General features: G+C 42.7%; 1 protein-coding gene across 1 annotated transcript; it reads right to left on the reverse strand.

Moving 5' to 3' along the window:
* Positions 1-7,596: 7,596 nt before the first annotated feature.
* On the reverse strand, positions 7,597-25,411 carry CDC25C (cell division cycle 25C; the record flags this gene model as incomplete). Its single annotated transcript, XM_080920181.1, has 13 exons — positions 7,597-7,749; positions 7,936-8,047; positions 8,851-8,984; positions 9,479-9,577; positions 11,267-11,329; positions 13,624-13,722; positions 17,930-18,079; positions 18,811-18,906; positions 20,632-20,721; positions 21,073-21,106; positions 22,321-22,366; positions 23,990-24,069; positions 25,221-25,411. 13 exons carry the CDS (start codon positions 25,409-25,411, stop codon positions 7,597-7,599), a joined length of 1,347 nt encoding a protein of 448 aa, XP_080776307.1.
* Positions 25,412-25,667: the final 256 nt, after the last annotated feature.

Consider the following 25,667-nt stretch of genomic DNA (forward strand, 5'->3'; position numbering starts at 1 on the left):
TTACCTCCAGCAAGATTGCTGCTTAGTGTATGTCAGACAAAGCACCTCTTTCTGACCCCCTCTGCCCATCCAGGAACAATAAGCTCCACTAATGAAATATTGTAACAACGCTTGAATCAACCAGGTGTGGTGGCTCACTCCTGAAACCTGGCTCAGGGAGGTGGAAGCAGGAAGACTGATCCTAGCCTGACCTACATAGTAAGCTCTAGACCTGTCTGGGAACAAACCAAAATCAAACCAAACCGAGAAACCTTGAACCATCACCAGAGTATCTAGTTTTCGTGTGTGTGTGTGTGTGTGTGTGTGTGTGTGTGTGTGTGTGTCCCCGTCCGTGCGCGCACATCTATTGTCTCTTTTGTCCTTAAGTATTTCTAAGGGTAAAATTTTACGATTATTAAAATCGAGATTATGGAGACTGGTCCCCACAGCGATGAAATTACCGAGGGAGCATAACCAGGGTGGTTCTCAGGAGTTTTGCTAAATCACGCCACTCCAGATTAATGCTCCTTTGACCTCTGAGAGCAGTCAAAAGGATATTCCATTCACTTTAATGCCTTCTTCTCCCCAGTCCCAGCTAAGAAGAGCAAGCACTGACTAAAACTAGGATTTTAGTAGAGTGCCCAGCACAAAACTCTGAGGAAGAGGCAGGACTGCCGAAAGTTCAAACCTAAACCAGTCTGGACTAGAGACCATATCCCCAACCCCCCTCACGCCTCTCCCCATCAAATCCTACCCCCCACCCCACCTTCAGTCACTCAAAAGAGTGAGATACCCTTCCCAGCCCATTGTCAGAGGATGAGAGTTCCTGAGCAAGCTACTGTACCAGGATTAAACTAGGTAGAAACGGCTGCGTCCAGATTGCAGCCTGAGCCTGTGAAGACATAGACAATTATTGGGCCTGGGCTTGATTCACACCAGCTTTCAGAGTAAAGACTGACTTGGAAAAACTAGAACCAAGCAGAGTAGGGAAAGGAAGACAAGAGCAAAGGGTGGTGCAAGAGGAGGGTTCATCCCCTAACCTTCCACCTCCAGCACCCCCACCCCTACACCCCATGCCCCACTCCCACCCCCGCACCTTCCACAGACTGGCAGAGGGCCAAGAGGGAGGGTACTGTGAAGTAGAATATAAACCTGAGATTTATTGGCTGCTTAGTCTGAATATGGCCATCCTGCTGTGGCCTCTGGGGGGCATTTGCAGATGTAATCAGCCCAGAAAGAAGAGTCATTCCAGCCAGGGGTGTAAATCACCCTTCACGAAGCTGGAAGAGAGACATGTGGCCCTAGATAAGGAGAGGATTGAAATGGCCTCTGTGCCCTTCCCTCCCTTCTCCTGCCCAGCGGGGAGCTGGCTCCCGATCTGTAATGCACTTTAAATGGAGTTTGTGCTGCATTTTAATCTATATCTGCCCTGCCAGCTTACAGGAGAGCTGTGAAAGTGAACATCTGGCTACCCAGCTATTGTACAGGGCCTGTTTGCTCCCAGCTCCACCCCCATCCCTAAGTACCCAAGCCTTCCACTGACATCAGGAAACCTGCAGCGGGGAGCTGATGGCTCAACATCTCACCTAATTTTTGAAGGAGTTTCAAAAAAAATGTACAGAGCGAAAGGAAACGATTTTCAGGTGGCTGGGAATGTACCAGGAACTCGCCAAGATGTGGCAGAGTCAAAGAGTAACCCATTCCTCAGAAACCAAGCTACGTCATTGCAGAACAGCACCAAAGTATCTTTCCAATACCGATCCCCTAGAATGAACCAAGAATTTGGGGACTGTCTGTCGTGGTGATTACACACGTTTAATTCAAGCACTAAGTGGGCATAGACAGGTAAATCTCTATGAGTTTAATGCCAGTCTTGTCTACATAGTGAGAGATTATCTTTTTTAAAAAAATGTACGAACAAGGTCAAGAAGATTTGACTAGAGCTGCCGCCTTCCACCTGAAGAGGGCAGCCTTCTATGGTAAAGGGGGTACCTAAGGCATTCTTTCTGTCTGAGCTTACCATCACTGGGGTTTAATGAGGATTGGTAACCAAGGTTAGGGAGGGTAGAAGAAGCAATTAAATATGACTTTAAGGCTAATATTGACAGCCCTCCAGCATACTCTCTCCAACTCAGACTGCCAACACCTGCTAAGTATGGCCTAGCCTTTTTGAAACTTGTACATAACGATAAATGAGCCAGTCATTTCTAAGATGCTACTCAGCCATCATCCAATTCAATACCAGGCTATACGCACAGCTTTGGCTAATACAAAGTGATTAAGACACAAATCCGGCTGTGGGAGGCCTTGTAAGCTGCTGATGGTGCCCAAAGGTCCAAAGTCCCTGTATCTTACTGCACTTTCGTTTACAATGTTGATTTTCTCCTCTTCTGACTAGGCTAAAGGACTGTCTTCTGTCATCTACCCTTCCTACTGAGCTTTAATTTCTAAACTGGAATGACAGTATAGTCAACAGTTAAGAGCACACATTATAGGATTGCCTAAGTTTGATAGTCTCTCTAGCACTTGCAGGGTGACAATGTCAGTTTTCTGTACTCCGTTTCTTTGTATGTGAAATCGAGGACAATATACTATAAAATGTTGGAGAGTTAAGTGCACTTTAGGCATGGAGTTCAGTAAATGCCCTTGACACAGTGAGCACTGAACAGATTGTATGATCTCAAGTGGAGTAGAGAAGTTAGTCATCCTGTGGACTTTGCTAGCTCACACCATCTGACCTGCTGATTTTTTGGGGGTTTTGTTTGGTTTGGTTTTGCGACAATATCCCAAATAGCCCAGGGTGGCCTTTATCTCCATTTGTGACTGAGGATAATCTTGAACTCCAAATTCTCCTATCTCCACCTCCCAAGTGCCCAGGTTACTGGAGTGGCAGTGGCCCAGGCATACCTGACTTGACCTTTCCCTTGTAAATTTTATTACCTGTTATTTATTGTGTGTGTGAGTATGGGTGAGAGGGCACCACGTTACATGTGTGGAGGTCAACGAACAACTTAGTTACTTTTTGATTGCTGTGGAGACAGCATGTCCAAGGTATGTCTTCTATAGGTTTGTAAGGGCTTACAACAAGTTGGTAGGGGCTCACAGTTTCAAAGGGAGTCCTTAGAGTCCATGACCACCATGGTGAGGAACATGAAGGCAGGCAGGCAGGCATGGTGCTGGAACAGTGGCTAAGAGCTGAAATGGTGAGAGAACATGGAGACAGAGAGCTAAATGGGAATGCTGTGGGCTTCTGAAGCCTCAAAACCTATCCCCAGGGACACACCTCCTAATCTTCCCATACAGTCCTACCAACTAGGGACCAAATATCCAAACAAATGGGCCTTTTTTTAAATATTTTAATATATTAAATCTATTTATTTTATGTATATGAGTACATTGTAGCTGTTGTCAGACATAGCAGATCCAATTACAGATGGTTGTGAGCCACTGTGTGGTTGCTGGGATTTGAACTCGGGACCTCTGGAAGAGCTGTCAGTGCTCTTAACCGTTAAGCCATCTCTCCAGCCCATGGAGGCCATTCTTATCTAAACTACCACAATGACTCTCAGGCATCCTCTTCTTCCTTAGTGGTCCTGGTCAGACTTGCATAGCCAATTTGGGGGTTTATTTGAGACAGGGTTCTATGTATAACTCTAGCTATCCTGGAACTCTTTATAGACCAGGCTGGCCTCAAACTCAGCCTGCCTCTGTTTCTGCTGGGATTAAAGGCATTGCCAACTTCTTATGGGCAGGGATTCTGTCAAGTTTCAATACTAGGGGCACCAAAAGTCAATTCTATATATAAACACTTGAAGGAATTCCTTTCTTTTTTCCTAGACAGGGACTTTCAGTGTAGCCTTGGCTGGCCTGAAACTGGCTATGCAGAAGAGGTTGGCCTAAACTTGCAAATATTCTCTTGCCTCTACCTTCTGAGTGCTGAGATTATAGGCATGTACCACTGTGTCCACCTTGTGGTACTCAGGGTAATAGTTTGCCTGAACTGAATGAGAACTTACCTTATGTCTCCCACTCTATGTTCCTAATATGGTTAGCCAGGTACAGAGTTGAAACCGATAACTATGCCATTTTCATTCTTTGCTGCCTGACAAATATCAGGTAGTTAAAACACCAGTGAGAGCTATATCCCTACACAGCTCTGTGTTTTAGTGCCTGCCCTTGCCCTATACACCCAGTTCTCAAAAACCTAAAAATGTAATACAGACTTAAAGCCTGATACATCACCCACTCCCCAAAGCCACATTGTTATTGGATGAGGATTCTGGAACAGCAAAATCCATGAAGTAGGGGAAAGATACAAGGGATGGGTAAGGGGAAAAGTAATCACAACGTATTATATGTATGTATGAAAAAGCCAGAGAACAAGATTTTTACATTCTTACCAATGCTGCATAAAAACCTGAAAGCAAATGAACAAGACACAGAGGTAACTACTAGTACCTGGGCGATCGTTTTTGTTCTGTGTGTATGTGTGCATGCTCAAGACATGCCTCAAGTAGCCCAGGTTACCTACGAATTCACCAAGTGGCCAAGGATAATCTTGAGCTTCCAATGCTGTCTCCACACTCATAGTGCTGAAATTACAGCTGTGTTCAAACCCAAGGCCTTGTGAATGCTAGGCAGTTGTTGGGAATAGTTTGTGTGTGTGTGTGTGTGCTCATGTGTAAATGAGTTTATGTAGCAAGCAGCTGTAAATTAACCATTTCTATGAATTAAACAACCCAGGCCCAATACAGTGGGAGATAAGAAATCTTGGGGCTAGAGAAATGACTCAGAAGTTGAGTACTGACTCCTCTTGCAAAGGACCCAGGTTCAGTTCCTAGGACTCACACAGTGGCTATAACTCATTTGGGCTTCCAACAGAAATGTGTATAGCATACACACTTATATCAGGTACTTACACAAAATAAATCCTGGAGAAAGCTGAAGCTCGCCCATCCAACACCTGCTTAGCATATAATGTTCAATACTCAGCCCTTTGCTTTTTACACAAGTACAAGTTTTCACAAAGATAAAGTCCCAGTGTTTTTTGTTTTTTTTTTTTTTTTTTTTTGTTTTTTAGGCAAACTGGGTACTTCTGCTTGGTCCTGGCCTGTGTGGGTATAACTGAGGAGCAGTACCATCATCCTCTCTGCTCTCTCTCTCTCAAGCTGAGCTCAAGGTTTAGTGGCAAGCAAGGTGGCATTCATTCTGAGGGCAATTCAGAGTAGAGGCTGCTGGCTGTCTGAGAATACAGCAGTGCCCTCTGCTGTGAAGCTTGCATTTAACAAGAGACTAGTTCATGGGCTACTCCATGGCTGCAGCCTTCTTCCCTATGCACTTACATCAAGAATGTTAGACGATTCCAGATTTTGAGATTGCCTCCCCACCACCCAGTTGTTTATGACTCAGTGCTTCCTCCTTTCCTAATCTTGGGTTATCGCTCACTAAAACCAGAGCTGCGTATCTTACTGTACAGCCAAGAACCTGCCCACCTCAGAGCAGCTTGGTCTTAAGACTGACTTCTCTCCTTGCACTCCCCAACCCGTCCCTCCTTTTGGTTTCTGAAGACCTGCAGCTGTCTGAAGACCAGGCAGGCCTTGAGCTCACGGAGATCTACTTGTCTCTGTCTGCTGGGATGAAAGGTGTGTGCCATCACTGCCCAGCTGAAGAATAGTTTTTCAAAGTTTTGGTTTGCTGGCATTTTAGGCTTTCTATTGCTGTGATAAACGCCATGAGCAAAAGCAACTGGGGAGGAAAGGATCTATTTTAGCATGCAACTTTCAGGTTACACTCGATCACTGAGGGAAGGCACAGACTACTGGGATTGACCAGCATGCCGATTTATGGTGCATGGAAATGAACCAGGGACTCATGGTATGTATATGTGTGTATACATACATATATATACATATACATACATATATATATATATATATATATATATATATACACACACACACACACACACACAAACATATACATGCAGGGAAAACACTCATACACATTAATCTTATAATTAAGTCAGTGAAAAAGTTCACCACAGAACTCACTGTTAGGTCTTAATCCCAGGACATCTGTTCCTGGCTTGAGACCTAGCCTTCAGCATCTTCCTGCCTTGGCCTTTTAGAGATACAAACATGCACCACTAAGTCCAGCTCAAGAATACAGCTAAAACTTAGCCTGACATCCAGAGTGATTGTTATTATGCCCCAAAGTGCATCAAATTACCTGAAAAGGGAAGATTTGTTTTGTTTGGATTTTCTTTTGTAAGACAGGGTCTCACGTAGCTGAGGTTGGCTTTGTACTGGTAGGGAGCTGAGTGTGACCTTAACCCCAGCTCTTCCTGGGTCTGACTCACCAAGTACTCACTATAGGTACTTCCTCTACACTTGGCAGAAAGTTTTAAAACTCAGAACCTCAGTTCTGGCTTAGAATCTGGAGACATGAATTAAATACACAGGTGCACAAGCATACATGCACCTTAATGAATTTGGGTATCATGCTTGCAGAGGTCATGCTCTTGTTCCACTTTTAGTGTATGTGCTGCTGATGTATGTACTATGTAACCATAGATATGTGTGTGTATATAATCTTTTTAAAAGTTCAGACAGATTTATACAATACTGAGGGTCCAGGCACTAAAACTTGAATACTAAAGAACTTTGGCATTATCAGGTTATACATTAGGTCTCACAGACATGTGTGTGTGTGTGTGTGTGTGTGTGTGTGTGTGTGTGTGTGTTTGTGTATGAGGAGGTCAGGGGTAACCTCAGGTGTTGGTCTTCATCTTCCACGTTGAGACAGGATCTCTTTGGTGGGCCAGGTTACCTGGCCTGAGAGTTTTCATGGCTACTGTCCTCACCTCCCTTCTCATGGTAAGGATTACTAGAATTCCAGATGCACAGCAGTGGTCAGCTTGATATTAGCTTCCTAGATTTGGAACTCAGACCCTTATGCAACCTTTACTCACCCAAAGAGCCAACCCCCCAGCCTGACTCAATCTCTTACTGTTTGTGGTGTATACGCTCTGACTCGGGCTCCTGTGAACAGGCAAGCCCTTAAAGGAGCCTCCTCTCATGACTGTTCTCCTTATGCAGATCCTCCAGGAAGAGACGCGGTTCCCAGTCACTTTGATTTTACTTTTGAGTAAAGAGGCTGAGAAAGGGAAGAAAACACAAAGAGGGTCTGCAATGTTCTCAAAAAGCCAGAGGCCTGTGCAAAGGAACTGCTCAGCTTGTGGCAAGATATGGGAGACTGGGAGGAGAGCTCTGAACTCTACAGCCACGCAAGTATCTCTGCTCACCATCTAGAGTCCAGACAGCAGGACCACAAGCCCATCCTCAGGAGCACTTCATCAGCATGACAGGCTGTGGGCTTACAGACATCTAGGGGCTTCTGTTTGATGGGTTTTGTTTTAGAGACAGGGTCACATGTAGACCAGACTGGCCTCACACTTAAAGATCCTCCTGCCTTTGCTTCCTTAGTGCTGGGACTAAAGGCGTTTGCAGCATGCCCGGCTATGCCCATGTTTGCAGATACAATCATAGGGTTAGCAACATAGAAGATAACTCCTTCTGTTCAGGGTCTGTAGTGTCTTTACTGCCACCATCATAGTCACTATTGTGGGCTCACATCCTTCACCAGGAGGGCAATATGTTCCCGCAGCTGCCGCTCCCCTTCCTGGGCTTTGCTCTGGCTTCGCCAGCTCAGCAGCTCAGCCTGGTGGTCCTGGTGAAGCATAGGACAGTAGCTCTGTGGTTCACACAGCTCCTGAAAGGTACGGGACAAAGATTTCTCAGGCTCCTAAGCTCTGCCTATTAGGGAGAAAAGATACTGCCCGCTGTGGCTGAGTAACAAGTTTTCTCTTAGACTGCTTTACAGTCCGTGAAGATTGCACACTAAAGCTGAGTTGGAACATCCCTCCCGCCATGCCCGAGATCTTCCACATCCTTTTACCATATATTCTGGAAAGAAATCTCTGTAGCCCCCTTTGAGGATATACAGCTCAGGGTAGTATAGTGCTGGATACTGGTTCAGAGCCCTGTCTTTTTCTCTCAGAGAACGGCACCTGTAAAGAAAACCCATAGATGGGTTAGATGAAGGAAGCAAAACCACAACTCTATGGTTGTCCAGTGGGAGGGAGGGAGGAACAGACCGTGAGTAACTCCCCTGAAGGACCTTCAGTGCCGGGGATGGAAGAGTACTGTGTAGCACACAGAGACACAGGTTTAATCTACAGCCACCACCCCCAACACACACAACCTCTCACCACACTTACCAACCAAGGTCCAAATGACATTCTTTCCCCTTCCCTTGTTGAAGCTTCATCCCTTTGTGTGTGTGTGTGTGTTAATATGGGTTTTTGATTGTTTGGTTTTGTTTTTGAGACAGGGTCTCACTAAGTAGACTAGGCTGGTCTCAAACTCAGTAATCTGTCTGCCTCTGCCTTCTGAGTGCTGGGACTATAGACATGGATCACCATATCTGGATCTTTTTTGAGACAGGGACTCTAGCCCAGGCTGACCTTAAATATCTGATTTTCCTGCTTGTATATCCCTGAAACACCATGTCTACCTTACTTTATTGTGTTGAGATTATAGGTGTGTATACTTATGCCCACTTTTATGTAATATTGGGGATCAAACCCAAGGAGTATAAGCAAGCACTCTGCCATCCGAGTTACATCTCCAATGCCAATTCTTTGCTTTAGCACTCAAACTTTTGAATTGTAGGAACATCTTCCTTCGATCACCTAACACTCATCCATCGAACTGCAGCAGAAGACGTTCCTTCAGGTTTATCTCTGTGCAAACTGGAGTGCTCACTCAAGACCTGTCTCCATCATCGGCTTTAGCTCATGCAGACACTCACATTCGGGGGCCTCTCTCTGAGGAGAATTCACAGAGGAACACAATGATGACTCTTTTCTGGATGTCCAGAGGGGCAACAGGCTTCCTCAGAAAGAAGTCGTGTAGTTCCTTCTGACTGTACACGTTTAAGGCTCCCTGCAGAAAAGAATGTTACAAGCATTTCTCAAGGACTGTGTACAGTCAGTACTTGGGAATGACTGGTATACATTTCTGGGACATTGAGGCCAGAAAAACCAGCAACAAGGAGTTCCAGGGTAGGAACCCAAGCCTCCCTCTATCTATGCCAGGATTTGGCAAAGAAGTTGGTATGTAGCTGCTCAATAAATATTCACAGAACTGAGCCACCCAGAAAACAGAATAAACTATGAGAACTGTTTGTGAACATTAAATGTTTGCAAAGTGCTTCCTGGTTCCTGGAAGGTTTTTAGGTTTTTCTAGGCTCTCATAGGAAAGAGGAAGACTGTCAAGAAGGGAAAGGGATTGTTCAAGGTGCACAGGATTACACCAGGAATAGGGCTTCCTTTGATGGGGTCTGTGCTGGAGTTCACAGGACCCTCTGCCCACACACTCTTCTCAACAAAACTGACTCTGCAGTCTCTCCTCCCCCAGTGCCCACGATGTAACCTCACCAGGATGTGCCCTCCCAGGTACTCATATGGATAGCGGCAATCAATGATATAAAACCTCTCGATCACACTCTGGAACTTTCCAGACAGCAATGCAGCCACCTGCACACAAAGAAGGATTAAACATCCTCTCTACCTTTGCTCTGAGAAAGAAGCCACACAGCTCCTTTAAGCATATCCCATTAGTCACCCAGGATGCACTGTATGCACAACCTCCAAATTTAGCAAGTGGAGTAAGCCTGATCTCACATATGCGCCTGAGAGGGAAATGGCTCGTGTAGACGACCCAAGACAGCGCGACTAAATCCAGCCTCGGGTGACAGTTGAGGAGTAGAGCAGTAGCACAGGCAGTGGTTAGACAACATGAGGGACAGTTCCCCAGTCACCAAGTCCTTTAGAACAAACTGGTCCAGCCTTCTGAGAAACAACTTTGTAAGTACATACAAAAATACATGGAATTATAGTTCCCACTTTAAAATCTTTGTTTTGTGACATAAAGTCTTAAGTAGCCCAGCTGTCCTCAAACTCACTATGTACCAGATGATGGCTCTGAACTCTTGATCCTCCTGGCCCCACTCCTAACTGCTGGGATTAAAAGCATGTACCACCCCCAGTTTCTGCTAACACCTTAAGTGAATGTTCACAAATTGATATTCATTTTAGCATTATTTTAGGATACTAAAATATTACAAACAACTCAAATATCAATTAAGAAGGGTTTAGTTAAACAAACTGTATATTCTGGTATAACGGATTACATAGCTATTAAAATAATATAGATTTTTTTTTCCCCAGAAAGAACTTCTTTGTGTAGCCCTGGTTGTCCTGGAACTGTTCCATAAAACAGGCTAGCCTCAAACTCACAGAATCTGCTGTCTTCTATACCCCAAGAGCTGGGATTAAAGGTATGTGCTGCCACCACCACCTGGCTTTTTAATTTTCTTGACACTAGGTCTTACTATGTAGCCCTGGCTGGCCTCACCTTGGTTGCATATCTCACCAAATTAACTACAACACCACAAGTTCATCATTACTCCATTTTTTATAAACTGGGTAGGTTGATCTCTAATCATGAGCAGTTTGGCCTACACTTTAAGTTCCAGGCCAGATCCTGTCTGAAGGAGGAAAGTAGGAGGCTGGAACACCTTATGTGGTACAGTGCATTCGCAAGCCTGAATCCCAGGCTGGGGAGGTCCAGCAGAGGGCACAAAATCCGAGGTCACTCATTTCACATGTATAGTGATCTGCAACCAGTCTGGATGAAGGAGAATCAGACACTCTATCTCAAGAGGAGAGTCATCCTGTATGTGTGTGTGTGTGTGTGTGTGTGTGTGTGTGTGTGTGTTAATAGAGAGAGACAGAAGCAGAGGGAGAGGGGGAGGAAGAAAGGAGGGGGAAAGAAGGAGAGAAAGAGAGTATTAACATATAAATCAGAATCCATGGCTGCTTTGAGACCCCAAATGAGTGATCAGTGGTGGTGCAAACCATTAAGCCCAGTACTTGGGAGGCAAAGGCAGGCTGATCTCTGAGTTCAAGGCCAGCTTGGTCTATAGAGTGAGTTCCAGGACAGTCAGGGCTACACAGAGAAATTTTGACTGACACACACACACACACACACACACACACACACACACACACACACACACAAAGATACCTTCAATATAGCTTCAGTTGAATAAGAGCCAAGAGAGTGGACAGGGTGAAAGACAAAAGCCTGAAGAAGGTGTTGGGAGCACAGGCCAGTAGCTGATGATATACTCTAACCAGGCACATCTCCAGAAATATGCTTACTGTGTCTGGGCTGATATACTTTAGATCCTGGTGTTTCCCTGGCACCGTTGGCAGCACACACACCTAGAAAAATACAAGAACTGAAATAACAGCAGGAATTTCCCACCCAAGCATCACAAGAAACACTCCCATATTATCTTTTCCAAATGGTTCTTTTGTTTGTTTTTTGAGATGGTTTCTCTGTGTAGCCCTGGCTTTCCTGTAACTAGCTCTGTAGATCAAGCTGTCCTTGAACTCAGAGATCCACCTGCCTTTGCCTCCTGAGTGTTAGGTTAAAAGGCATGTGAAACTGCATCTGGTTTCCAAGTGATATTATAAAATAAAACAAAACAGCAAATCTGTTTCTAAGAACTGATCCCAAGGAACTTATCAAGGACATATGCAAGATTTCATGTTTCTTAACAAATTTGTCCATATTATTCATAAGGAAAATTATAAAGCTAAATATCCCACAAGAAGGGATTTATAGAGAAATTATGAGTAGCCACAATATTAACTAATAAACAGCTATTGAAAATGATGAGGGATGGAGAGATGGTTCAGTGGTTAAGAGCACTGACTGCTCTTCCAGAGGTCCTGAGTTCAATTCCCAGCAACCACATGGTGGCTCACCACCATCTGTAATGGGATCTGATGCCCTCTTCTGGTGTGACTGAGTACATTAAATAAGTAAATCTTGTAAAAAAAAAAAAAAAAAGATGAAATAAGAGTCTGTGGAGAAGGCTACGAATACTAGTTGTTCTTCCAGAGGACCTGGGCTCAGACTGCACACACAGATGGTGAATGGAAACTGTTTCTAGCTCTAGTGCTAGTAGGTCTGACACGCTCTTCTGGCCTCTGATGACACTGCACAGATGTGCACAGACATACATGCAGGCAAAACACCCACACATATACAACAAAAGTATCTTCCTGTTGCCTTTTGAGAGTCTCACTATGTAACTTTGGCTGTCTTGGAACTCACTCTGTAGACCAGCCTGACCTTGAATTCACAGAGATCTGCCTGCCTCTTCCTGCCAAGTGTTTACATTAAAGGCAAACATGTCTTTCTTATTTCTTTAATGATGAAATGAGGGGCTAGAGACCTCTCTGTGATTAAGAGCACTTGCTGCTCTTTTGAAGGACCAATGTTCATTTCTCAACACACATATTATGGCTCACTTGCCCATACATATATTTAGGCAAAACACATAAAGATATAAAATAGGGCTGGAGAAATGGCTCATAACCATCTGTAATGGGATCTGATTCCCTCTTCCGGTGTGCATGATGACAGATCACTCATATATATTAAAGAATTAAAATTAAAAAACTAAAAATAGGGCTAGAGAGATGGCTCAGCAGTTAAGAGCACTAACTGCTCTTCCAGAGGTCCTGAGTTCAATTCCAAGCACACACATGGTGGCTCGCAGTCACCTGTAATGGGATCGGATACCCTCTTCTGGTGTGTCTGAAGACAGCAACAGTGTACTCATAAAATAAAATAAATCTTTAAAAAAATAAAAATAAACAAGTCTTTTTACTACTGTTAATGATAATATAGGGCTGATAAACTGCTCAGTTGGTGAAATCACGCAAGTATGAGGACCTATGTTTGGTCCCTAGCATCCACAAGTAAACCTAGGTAGGATGGCACGCATTTGTAATCCCAAAGCTGGGAAGCATGGGCCCATGGATCCTTGGGGCTACTGGCCAGACAGTCTAGTTTATCTGCAAGCCCTAGGTCCCAGTGAGACCCTGTCTAAAATACAAGGTGACAGCTCTGGAGGAACACCATCTAAGCCACATGCATATACACACTGAAGCATATATAGCACCCCTCATATTCCAAACAAAAGATTAAATATGCAAGCACATCAGAATACATCCATAACCCTGGCAGTTGGGAGGTTGATGCACAAAGATCTTGAGCTACAAAATACTATCTTTAAAAAACAAAACCAAGATACAGGGCACTTTGGGTACAGGTACTTGCTACCAAGCCTGAAAACCTGAGTTCAATCCCCAGGACCCACATAGTGAATGGAGAAAACCAACTCCCACAAGCTCTCCATTTGTATGATATGAACACACATATACTCACTCTATTACTGTATCTTATCCTGGTGAGATGATACAAAGGAACAGAGAAACACAAAACCTCAAACCCACAGTGGGGTAAGAGGATTTGTTGTTGTTGCAAGGTGGAGGATACAAAACTCACTCGTTTGCATATATTGTGTAGAAAAGTCTAAAAGTACATACAAAACCTTTTTCTGGTTGATAAGATTTGGGATAAACATTATCATCTTCTACCTTTTTTTTTTGTATTAACCATACAGAGGAGGAAGAGAGAGAGTAGATATAACCAAACTCACCTTTGAGAAATCACCTATCAGACGATCCGAGTGGGAATCTTCCTCCTCCATCTGAATGGCATTCATGTCATAGAAAGGACCCATCTTTAGAATTGAGCCCTGAAAAGACAAAACTCTCACTTACTCCCAGTTCTCAGGTTAGAGACGTAAAGATCTGAACTGGCAAGATGGCTCAGTAAATAAGGTACTTGCTGGGTCCTGGTGAATTGAGTTCAATTCCCAGTAATTATATAAACGTGGAAGGGAAAATCAATTCCTAAAACTGTTATCTGATCTCCATATACATGTACATGCCTACACACACACACACACACACACACACACACACACACACACACACACCTAAATGCATACATACATAACTAAAATAAAAATCTAAAAGAAGTTTTAAATAAATATAATTTTTTTTAAGATGTGGAGAAGCTGGGACTCTTGTGTATTGCTGGTGAGAATGTAAAATTTAAAATGATATACTTCAGTAGGGCAGTTCCTAAAATTTAAGTATAAAATTGTCATATCTGAACATTATATAGATTGGGGTATAAACCTCAAGGGCTGAGCAGTTACCTAACATTTACTAGGACCTGAGTTCAGCACTGAAAACAGTGTCAAGACACTGCACAAACTTGGCGTGCTGGTACACACTTGCAATTCAGCATTTAAATTAGAATGCTAAGGCCAATCAGGGCAACATAATAAGGCTCTACCTTAAAAACAAAAACATTTGACACTCCAGAGATATACCTTTCCTTCTTTCCCCACCCCAGCCAGGGATTGAACTCAGGACTTTCTGTACAAACGTGGATCTTCTCTTTGTATATGTGAGTGCTCCTGTGGGTGAAGGCCAGAGGTCAACCCTAGTCTCATTCCTCAGCTGTCCTCCTTGGCTTTTGCAACAGGGCCTCACAAAGAAGTCTGAAAGCTGCTGATTAGACAAGGCTGGGCATCCTCTCAGGGCCGCCTCCCCAGCACTGGGATCACATGGGTTACCAGATCTGGCTTTCCATGTGGGTACTGAGGCTGGAGGTGGGGTCCCCATGCTTACACAGCAAGTACTTTACCAGTTGAGCTACCTTTTCTTTGTTGTTTATTTGTTTGTTTAAAGATTTATTTCATTTCTATTTTATGTATATTTTGCCTGAATATAAGGAGGTGTTTGTGCCTGTTGCTCATAGATTGCCAGAAGTTACAATCAGATTCCTTAAAGCCAGAGTTACAGGTAGTTGTAAACCACTGGTGTAGGTGCTAGGAACCAAACCTGTATCCTCTGGAACCTGTGTCCTCTGGAAGAACAGCCAGTGCTCTTAACCACAGAGCCTTATCTCTAGGCCGAAACAGAACTATGTTTTTGGCCCAAGGAATCGTCTCTAAGTGATGACTGTCTTTAGCTGTAGTAATATAGCACATACTAGTACCAGAATGCTTATTGCATGTTGTTCCTACTTACATCAGTTATTACTGACAGTAAGAAAGTAGGGCTGGGAAGATGGTTCAGTGGTTAGAAGCACTTGCGGCTCTTTCAGAGGAGCAGAGTTGGGTTCCTAACATTCACATGGTGGCTTACCACAGTCTCTAACTGGAGCTCTAGCAGATCGGAGACAATCTTCTGGCCTATACAGATATTTACACAACACATAAATAAAAATAAAATAAACCTTTAAAAAATAGTAAAGTATGTGGAAAATTATAAACTACTTTTCAAGTTTTTCTTTCTCTTTTTTTGGGGGGTGGCTGGGGTGAGGTGGGGGAAAAGAGGTCTCCCCAGGAATCCCTCCCTGGCTGGGCTGGCACTAGTGTCCAGCTCACCTGTCTCTACGTCCCAAATGCTGATATTAAAAGCACGTGCCATCACTCCCAGCAAAAAAATTTCTATTTTATTGAGGCATATTTCATAAACAAAAAAAAATTGTAAACATTCAAGATATACAATAAAAATTAATGCCCTTCATCAAACACTGCTTCCTTGTGTTTGCTTGTGCATGCGCATGTGCACTCACACACAGATACAGACACAGAGAGAGAGTGGGGGAAAGTGTGAGATGCTTTATTTTAGAGTGAAGCAGAGACTGAGGTTGGGCATTGCTATGTAACCAGACTGGCCTTGAACTTGGCCTTTCTTGCCTCAGCTTCCTGAATGCTGGAACTATACAAACTGCTTTTAATACTTTACCAAATGGATAGCAATTCTAGAAAGGTTTATTATATTCTCCATTTTATTTTTTTTTTACTTTTTATTATTTTTTAACACCGTAACTTTAAAAGAAATATTTATTTACTTTATGTATATGAGTACACTGTAGCTATCTTCAGACACACCAGAAGAGGGCATCAGATCCCATTACGGATGGTTGTGAGCCACCATGTGGTTGCTGGGAATTGAACTCAGGACCTCTGGAAGAGCAGCCAGTGCTCTTAACTGCTGAGCCATCTCTCCAGCCCTCTCCATTTTATTTCATTTTTGTACGTGTATTCATGTAATCCATGTGCATGCATGTATGTATGCAAATGTGTGGAGGCCCCAGGTGGACACCAGGAGTCTTGTTCAGTCCCTCCTCTCCTTGTTCACTAAGGCAGAGTCTGTCTATTGAAATTGCTGGTAGGGTTCAGTCTAGCTAGGCAGCGTGCTTCTATCTCCACCTGCTGGCTTCACCTATTTGAGCTGAGATTACAGAGGACCCATCAAGTACTGGTGTGGGTGCTAGGAACCAAATCTGTATCCTCTGGAACCTGTGTGGGTTCTGAAGACCCAAATTGGGGTCTGCATGCTTAAGTAACAAGTACTCTATGAGCTGAGCCTTCAGCCCCGCCCTGCTGTCCAATTTAAAAGGGAAAATTGAAGTTTACAGTAGTCTGGCAAATAGTCTACTATTAGTGGACAAGAACTGGAGCTTAAGTACCTACCTCCATGAGACTACATCTGCCTTGTGTTGAAACAGGGCATTCCTCTGTTACCATGGCTAACTTCAAGCTTGAGGACCCTCTTGCCTTAATGGCCAAGTGCAAGAATTACAAGCATGAACCACCAAGGCTGGCAAAATCACTTACTTCTGACTTATACATTTCTGTAAGGTGTGTGTTGTATGGCTAACGCAGTCCTCCCCAACCCCCACCCTGCCTCTTGTGACCTTCACATCTCCATCAGTCAGCTTTGTACCCTTCACAACTTACTCCATTTAAATGAATACATTTAAAGTCATCTTTGTCCACCTTGTTTTCAAACAAACAAAGCTGACTCAGAAGTGCTTAACACCTCAGAAACTATCTCTGGTGTCAAGATACAACAACAAGGCACGTACAGCCTTAGATTATCTCCCTGTGCCTGGAAAGACATTTGTAAGAACCTGCTAGGTTATTCTAGCCATTGCTTTGATAGTGACTAAAATTACTGACCAAAACTCCTTATCCACAAACAGGATGATCTCCATGGTGATGAGACACTGTTTGTCAGGTATCTCTTAAGAATCTAAAAACTTTCTTTTATTAAGTAAAAAAATTTTTGGACTGAAACTATGGTCCTCTGGAAGAGCAGCCAGGGCTCTTTACTGCAGAGCCACCTCTTCAACTTTACTGTTCTCATCGAGACCAGGTCTCACTGTGTAAACAAGATTGGCCTTTAATTCACAACCCTCTGCCTCTACCTACATAGTAATGGAATTACAGGTATGTTAACACCACTACAACTCTGCTTTTTTGTTTGTTTTGTCAGGCCCTAGTACAATAGGCAAACAATATTGTTTACTTAAGATCAACTGTAGAAGCCCATGCCTTTAATCCTAGCACTTGGGAGGCCAAGGGGAGAGGATTTCAAAGAGTTTCAAGGCAGCCTAGGCTACTACAGTGAATTCTGGAACTGCTTTGTCTACACGTGAGTTCCAGGACAGTCTGGGCCTCATAGTGAGACCCAATCTCAAACAAAAAAACAAAAAAAGAAAAAGAAAAGTTGGTGTGTACATGACTGCACACCTATGATCCTAGCATTCAGGGTTAAGACAGGAAGAGGGCCAGTTCAAAGCCACTCTGGGCTAAACAGCCTGGACTACACATTAGACCCCGATGTTTAAGAAAACAGAAAACAAAAACAGTAACGAAAATCCAAAAGCCACTGAGATGATTCAGCTTGTGAGGCCTGATGATGGAGTTTGATGCTTGGACCCAAGGTAGGAGAAAACTAAGTTTCACTAATTGTCCTCTGACCACCACATGTATGCCATGCATGTACATGCACACACAGAAACATAGGCACATGCATGAAGTAAGTAAAGTGCAAAAGAAAGGTTGAGAAATGAAAAGTAACAGAACACTACACCTTGGTATCTTGGTCTTCCAGGGAACACTCCATTGCGTCTTCTGAAGTCCCTTCCTGGTCTTCTAGCTTTAGATCTGTGCTCGGTTTTGGAGCTGTAGTAATGGGACTGCCCAGGTGCTTCGTTCCACTTTCCACCAAGATTCCATTTTCCTGTCGAGAATACTGACAGGATTAAAACCTATTCAGGGCCCAGCATGGAAGCATATGTCTAGGATCCTACTAATGAAGGGGCTGAAACAAAAGAATTTGCGGTCTGAGGCAAGCCTTAGCTACATACTCAAATTCTGACTCAATAAAAGAAAAAAAAATTTTAAATTAAAATAGAAAAAATAAGAAATCCTTACCTTATTCAGAACACATACATCATGTACAAAGATTGACTCAAAATATAGCAACAATCCTTAGAAGAAAGAAGCTGCATGCGGTGGCAGAAACCTACAGGACTCAGGGGACTGAGGAGGAGGAGAGCCTCAATAAAGGAGTTCAAGGCTGGCCTGAGCAGCACAGTGAAACCGCATCTCAAAATGAGAAAAGAAAGACGCTGTGCACTGTGGCACATGCTTGTTAACCTAGCACCTAGACAGAGACAGCAGAATTGTTGTGTGCTTGAGGACAACCTGGGCTACAGAGTGAGACTTTGTCTCAAATCCTCACAAGAAAAGGAAAAGAAGAAGGAACCAAAGGCTAAGAAAAATTCTCACCCCTCAGTTTAAACAACCAAAACCATCACAAGACACATGGCTCCTCCGTGCTTAAGTTTACCATTCCCATCCTCTTCTCCACTGAGGCAGCTTAGGAAAAGTCAACAGCCAGGAGTCCACAGCTCTTGTTCTATAGCCCGAGAAACTTCAGCCACCACTTGATGATATTCAGCAACTCACCAGCTCACAGAGAGAAGCCAGAGGATCTCCAGGCTTTTTTCGAAACCTCGGGGTCCTGGGTGCCTCCCATTCCAACGTTTTTAAACTGGTGTTTATCTGCATAAGAAAAACCTGCATCAGTCAGCTGGAGGAAGAGAAGTGGTGCTGCCTACCAAAAATATCTTATCTGATCAAACTATGAATAACTCTCATCAAACACAGAAATGCAATCATTAAATCATGTCTGAAAATATAAGTAATGCTGTGGGTTTGATGTCTGACACACAGATTTGCTTTGGAGAATACAAATTTTATCATCGTAAGCAAAAGGGCAGGGATGAAAGAAAGCTTGCTTGGAAAGGGACCTGCAATTTTATTTGTAGATATTTATTATTTTTAAAGTTTATTTACTTTACTTTATGTATATGAGTGTTTTATTCACATATGTGTGTACTGGTGCCTGCAGAGGCCAGAAAGCACTAGATCTCCTGGAACCGGACTTACAGATGGGTATAGAACCTCCATGTGGGTGTTAGGAACTCAACTCAAGAACTCTGAAAAAGCAGTGCTTTTAACCACTGACCCATCACTGTAGTTCTGGGATTCTGAGACTTTTAAAGAAGGATTATAAGGGGAGATTAAAACGGCAATAACAGGAACAGAAAGATGATTGAGCTAATAAAGGTACTCAACACAAAGCCTGACAGTTTGTATTCCATCCCTGGAACTGAACTGGCAGAAGAAACAGAACAAACTGCCTCCTACAAGTTCTCCTTTGACTTCTATGGGCACATGAGCACGCAAACACAAACATACAAACACACAAATACATACACACACACACAATAAATGCAGTAAAAAAATTTAAGGGGCAAAGATAGTAGTATTTTTAAAAGTTGATTATATACAGCTAAAAACAAGCATATCTTCTCTAGTATAAGAAATGAATAAAAGAAAAGTGGGGGCCAGAGACAAGGTTCAGGGGTTAAGAGCACGTGTTGTTCTTAGAGAGGACCCAGGTTCAATTTCCAGCAACCACATGGTGGCCAACAACCACCTACAATTCCAGTTCCAGACATATAGTCAGTCCAGTGACAGAATGTTTGTCTTCTATGCAATCCCTAATATTGAAAGAATGAAATACCAAAGTTTTGCTTAGGCTTCTGGTGAAGGTCTGTAATCCCAGCCACTTGGGAAGTCTGGATAACTGGACCCTGTATTTTTTATTTACTTGTTATTTAATATAAATTAGTATTTTGCCTATATGTATGTCTATGTGAGGTTGTGAGCTACAAAAAGTTTTGAGCTGCCATGTGGGTGCTGGGAATTAAACCCAGGTCTTCTAGAAGAGCAGTTAATGCTCTTAATCGCTAAGCCATCTCTCCAGCCCTATAGACTCTGTCTTAAAAACAACACACGAAAAGTAAGCTGCTTCTCTGGCATGCCCAAGGGTTATACAGTGTTCCATCCTCAGTGATGTGAAAGGGTTGTTTGCTTGAAGACTACACTCAATCCTTAGCAATAAAGGTACAAAAAACTCCAAAGAATTTGTGAACAAATTATGTTATGTATGTTCTTACAAAACAACATTATTTAGGGCCAGCAAAAGGGTTCAGTGGGAAACAGTGCTTGCTGGGAAAGAAGCCTAACTACCTGAATTCCTTTCCTGGATCCATGTAGAAAGGCAAGAACTGACTTCCAGGAGTCCCTTACAGGAACCTGTATTACACACAACATGATGACTTCCAAACAATTATTTACAAAATAGTATCAGCAACTTGAATATCTAAACTGATAAACTGAACATAACTGACATTTCACGTTTCAGAAAGCAATACTCACATTCTCTTTATTTGCAGGTGTGATATATTTTGCATCCTTCTTTCTGTGGCCATAATCCAAAGCATTTGGAGTACTACAGAGAAGCTGCACCTAAAAGACATTGTCTACAGAAAGCATTCAACAGCCACAGCCATGCGGCCAGCTGGGAACCCTCTGCCTCTGGCCTGAGAAGCAAACCAAAGTTAAGAAAGAAAATCTAGGCTTGGCGACACGTGCCTTTAGTCAGTGTTCAACAGCTGCTCTGTCCAGCCAGCCAAACACAGTGAGGCTCTCTCTTAAAAGAAAGACAAGGTTTTGTTGTGGCCGCGGGCCTGTAACTGCATGGCAGACAGAGGACAGTAAGCAAGCATAGTCTGGGGTCCTGTTGTATTAAACTTGGGGGTTTCAAAAATAAAAAAAAGAAAGACAAAGAGAAAGGAAGAGAAAGGGAGGTCTACTTACTGGGATGCCTTTCATAAGGTCCTGGTGAAAATCTCTGAAGATTAAAACAAAAACAAGCACCAGTCAGCAAATCACCACATACACTTTGGTTCTTCAGTGGCTGGGGTCACCCTAGTTTCTTCTGTTCAAGGGGCCCCAGTCTTTGTGATTCTATGTGTCTTCCAACAATATTTGGAGTATTAGATATGCAAGACTTAGTGGTGACCTGGGGAAAAGGCCCTCAATTCTTTAGCATAACTATACAAGATAAACATATACCAAAGGAAGTTTGTCTTATGTCTTTTGTTCCAGTTTTATTGCTAGGGATGGAACCTAGGGCCTTGTACAAGCTAGGTAAACACTCACCAAAGGACACCTCCCACCCCTGGCTTATATGTATATTTTTTAAAATTTCATTTTACCTCCCAAATTTCTACCTAGTCTGCACAAAATAGGCTATTTAAGTTTTGAAAGAGTTGGATTCAAATCAGGTTTTACTTTCCGTATACCCCCTGGCCGACTATTTTAGAATATCCAGAAGAGACTCCACAATAGTTATAACAACAAACATAAAAATGTTTAGCATGTACTAATTACATGTTTTTTGTTTTGTTCTGGGGTAGATGAGGATGGAGGTGGGGTGGGAGATTGTGTTAAGACAAGGTCTCACAGAGCCCAGGCTGGCCTCAGTCCTTTAATGTACCTAAGGCTAGCCTTGACCTGATCTTCATGCCTCTTCCAGCCGCGTCTTGGGGTTACAAATGGAAATCATATTACTTGGTTTTGGTTAGCATATGTTTTATTCTCGATTTAGGTGGTGTTTTGTTTGAGACAGTGTCCAGCCTCTCATTTCTATTTAGTCTTTGCAATGGCTGTTCTTAATAAATGCTTCTGTTACCTCATATGAATAAAGTGCAATCCAACATATTAAGAAACTGTGAGTCCCAGCTAGTGAAGTAGTAAGCCACCAGAACCCAGATACTCTCATTTTCTACCCTGTATCCTTAGCCACTAGAATATAGCACTTCTCACATGCAAAGAGAAGCCCTAACATGAGTGTAGTGCACCATCTCCTTCATGTAAAAACAATACATTTCATGAATGCCGGTTTAAAATAGCCTGGATTTCACAACACTATTCAGAACTGGTCAGAATTGAGGCCTCCAAGCCCACTAATAGCCAAAGTAAAAAACTTTATAGTGTGCAGAGTCCACATAGAATAACATCCCCATACAGAAAGGCTACAGACCATTTCACAGCAGAACTCACTTGCCAGTTAACTGTACATCCTGAAATGCTGAGGAATCCAAAGAACCTGCAATCAAAGATGAAGAGATATAGCTGGAGATATAGCTTACTTGGTAGTGTTTGCCCAACACACACAAAGCCATGGGTTCAATCCTTCCCACTGTATAAAACCATGGTGGCACACACCGGTTTCCCATAGTTTGTTAACCGACCACATACTAATAATAAATATTTTTGTTGTTTGGTTGGTTTTTCAAGACAGTTTTTCTGTGTGACTCTGGGTATCCGGTTTGATAAACCAGGATGGCCTTGAACTCAGAGCTCTGTCTGCCTCTGCATCTTGACTGCTGGGATTAAAGGCGTACACAGCCACCGCCCAGCTAACAAATACTATTTTAAAAACATTAACTGAGCCAGAGAGATGGTTCAGAGGTTAAGAGCACTTACTACTCTTTCAGGGGACCCAGGTTTGGCTTCCGGCACACACATGGTGCTCCCCAGCCATTTTTAACTCTAGGTCCAAGGCATCTGGAACCTGTTTCTAGCTTCTTCAGGCCTCAAGTACACATTAAGTATATATGCAGTATACATGTAAGAATAAATAAGCCTTTTTTTTTTAAGCCAGTTGTGGTGGCACAAATATGCCTGTAATCCCAGCACTTTCAAGGTAAAATCAGGTAGACAGAGTTCAAAGGCTACACAGTGAGTTTGAAGCTACGGGAAGCAGTCTCAGGCCTCCAGCGTCTCCCCTCCCCAAGAAAACAGACACGATAGGGATTACCTAGGAAATCTGAAATGAGAGCAAGGGCTAGAATGGTTTACTAGCAAAGCTTTCTTGTTTTAGACAAAGGGAAAAAAAAAAAACACTTAGTGTTGACAACATACACGCATACACATACAAGTAATTTCTTTTTATGTGTGAACGATACTAAGAATTGAATGTAAGGTCTTGCATTTTTTGTGCCAGTTTCTTTGCTTCTACTGAGATTAAATTGGAATACAACAATAATGATAATGATAAATAATAAAAACTTTACCTTCATCCCCAACATTACTCAGTCAACAAAATATATTCCTTCTTGAAGTTTTTCTAGTGCAAAACAACTTCTATTACTGTGATTTCTCTTTTCATTCATTATTTAACTAAAAAAAATATCGTACCTCAAAATTCCTACTTTCAGGCCGTATTCTGTCAGGGTTTTAGTACATGGTAGCCCTAACTAGTCTGGAAATCTCTCTGTAACTCTGGCTAGTCTCAGCCTCCCAAGTGTTAGGTTTACATAAGTTACCATAACAGACTTTATGTAGTCTTTTCCTACTTTCACCATCTTTCATTTCTATCCTGTTACCATATCCTCTCTCTGAAAAGTTAATTTTCCTTAAGTTGTAAGCCTTAGCCTTAAAGGCTGAGCCATCTCTTTAGTCCAAGAGATGGTTTAGCAGTTAGGAGTACTTGTTGCTCTTCCAAAGGACCCAGCACCCACATGGTAGCTGCTCTTCATTTCCCAGGGTCACATGGTAGCTCACAACAGTTTGTAATTCCCGTTATAGAGGATCTAGTTCTTCTGGCCTTTGAGGTCACCAGGCACACACGTATACATGCATGCAATACATTCATATACATAAAAAATAAATAAATATACCTTTTTAGGTTAAAAGTTAGGCTTTCTTTTAAAGACTATACCCCTACCATTTTCCTCAATGTCAGCAGAAGTTGCTAAGTCTCCACTGCTGAGATTCGAAAGGTCAAGGCGACATTTTGGGGTTCCTCTGTTGAGACATATAATATATCAAGATTCCCATTAGAGTGTACCATCCTTAAAAGGCACAGACCATGCTGTTATTTGAATCTCTTTCAATTCCTATCACAAAAAAACTAAACAGTGTCCAAACAAATCAGTTCAGACTGTATTGAGAAGATTCCCCCATTTTTTCCCACTATTTCAACACTGTGAACTTCGCTTTTCACTAACATACTGAAATAGGATTTATTTAATGAGAATCTAACGGGATCACTTTCAAGAATTTTTACCACATTTTATTTATTGTGTGTACATATACTTGTGTGTGAAGGTCAGAAGACCACTTGCAAGAGACAAGGGACCTAGCTCAGGTCATCAGGCTTAGTGACAGGTGCCTTGACATGCTGAGTCATCTCACCTGCCCAGTGAATAGGATCTTAATCTCCATTGTCTATCCTGTTCACCCTGAACACATAAACTCAGTTTCTCCCTGGAATCTCTACTCTTCCCCAAATACTTGCTTGCTAATGAGGTGTAAAGACAGCATGACCAGAATTTAAAGTACAACACTAACTCTAATACACCTAAAGTGACAACTCATATAACACACTAATAGAGTTTTTTAGAATATTTCCTAGACAACACATCACTTTCCACATTACAGGAAAAGATTATTCCTGGTAAGAAAGAAAATTAATTTTTTCTTGTTATTTGTTTTCAATAGGGTGTCACACCATATATACGTATACGTGTGTGTGTGTGTGTGTGTATCCCACTAGTTTTGTCCTGGAATTCACTAGTAGCCCAGGATGGCCTTGAACCCATTGATCATCCTTATCTCAGCCTCTTTGATAGTTGAGACTCAGACCCTGAACTTTGAAACAGGATAATTCAGCAAAAAAACTTGTTTATAAAATCATAAAAATTAATTTACACACTGGAGAGATGGTTCAGTGATTAAAAGCTTGCTGTTCTTCTAGAAGAATGTACTCAGGTTCCCACCCAGCACCCACTCACAACCACCTGTAACTTCAGGGGGTACAATGCCTCTGACCTCTGAGGGCACCTACAAGCGCTCATGAGCGCGTACACACACACACACACACACACACACACACACACAAGCACACACACACACACACAAATAAACAGTAAATCTTTTTTTTTAAATGAATTTACCCCGACAGAATGCTTAGGTCTGCCGAGTCATGGAGTTTGTCACTCGGAGATTTAGGCACATCTGAATGGATGGTAAAAGAAGAGTTTCTCTCCAAAAGCTGGTGTAACATTTTCCTTTGTTTGGACCTAAAACTGGGTGCTGAAACAGAACTTCCCTCTTCACTTGCAGATGGAAAAGATCCTGTAGACATGACTTCGGAGTCTTCACCGAGGGAGGTGGGACTATCTAGAAGAAGAACACTCCGGTTAGTCAACAATTCCAGTCTCTCCACACTTTTCAGTGCGCGGATAAGCACAGGTGGAGGAGCATGCCCGTAGGATAAAGTATATAACCTCCTGCAATATTACATTGCAGTTGCTCAGGGCTTACAGGCGTCGGGCAAGCTCAGGACTTCAAAAGTCTGACGAAGAGAAGACTGGCTTGACCCGGACCACCCACTTTCACAC

The sequence above is a fragment of the Micromys minutus genome, assembly GCF_963924665.1.
Source record: "Micromys minutus genome assembly, chromosome: 8".
NCBI lineage: Eukaryota > Metazoa > Chordata > Mammalia > Rodentia > Muridae > Micromys > Micromys minutus.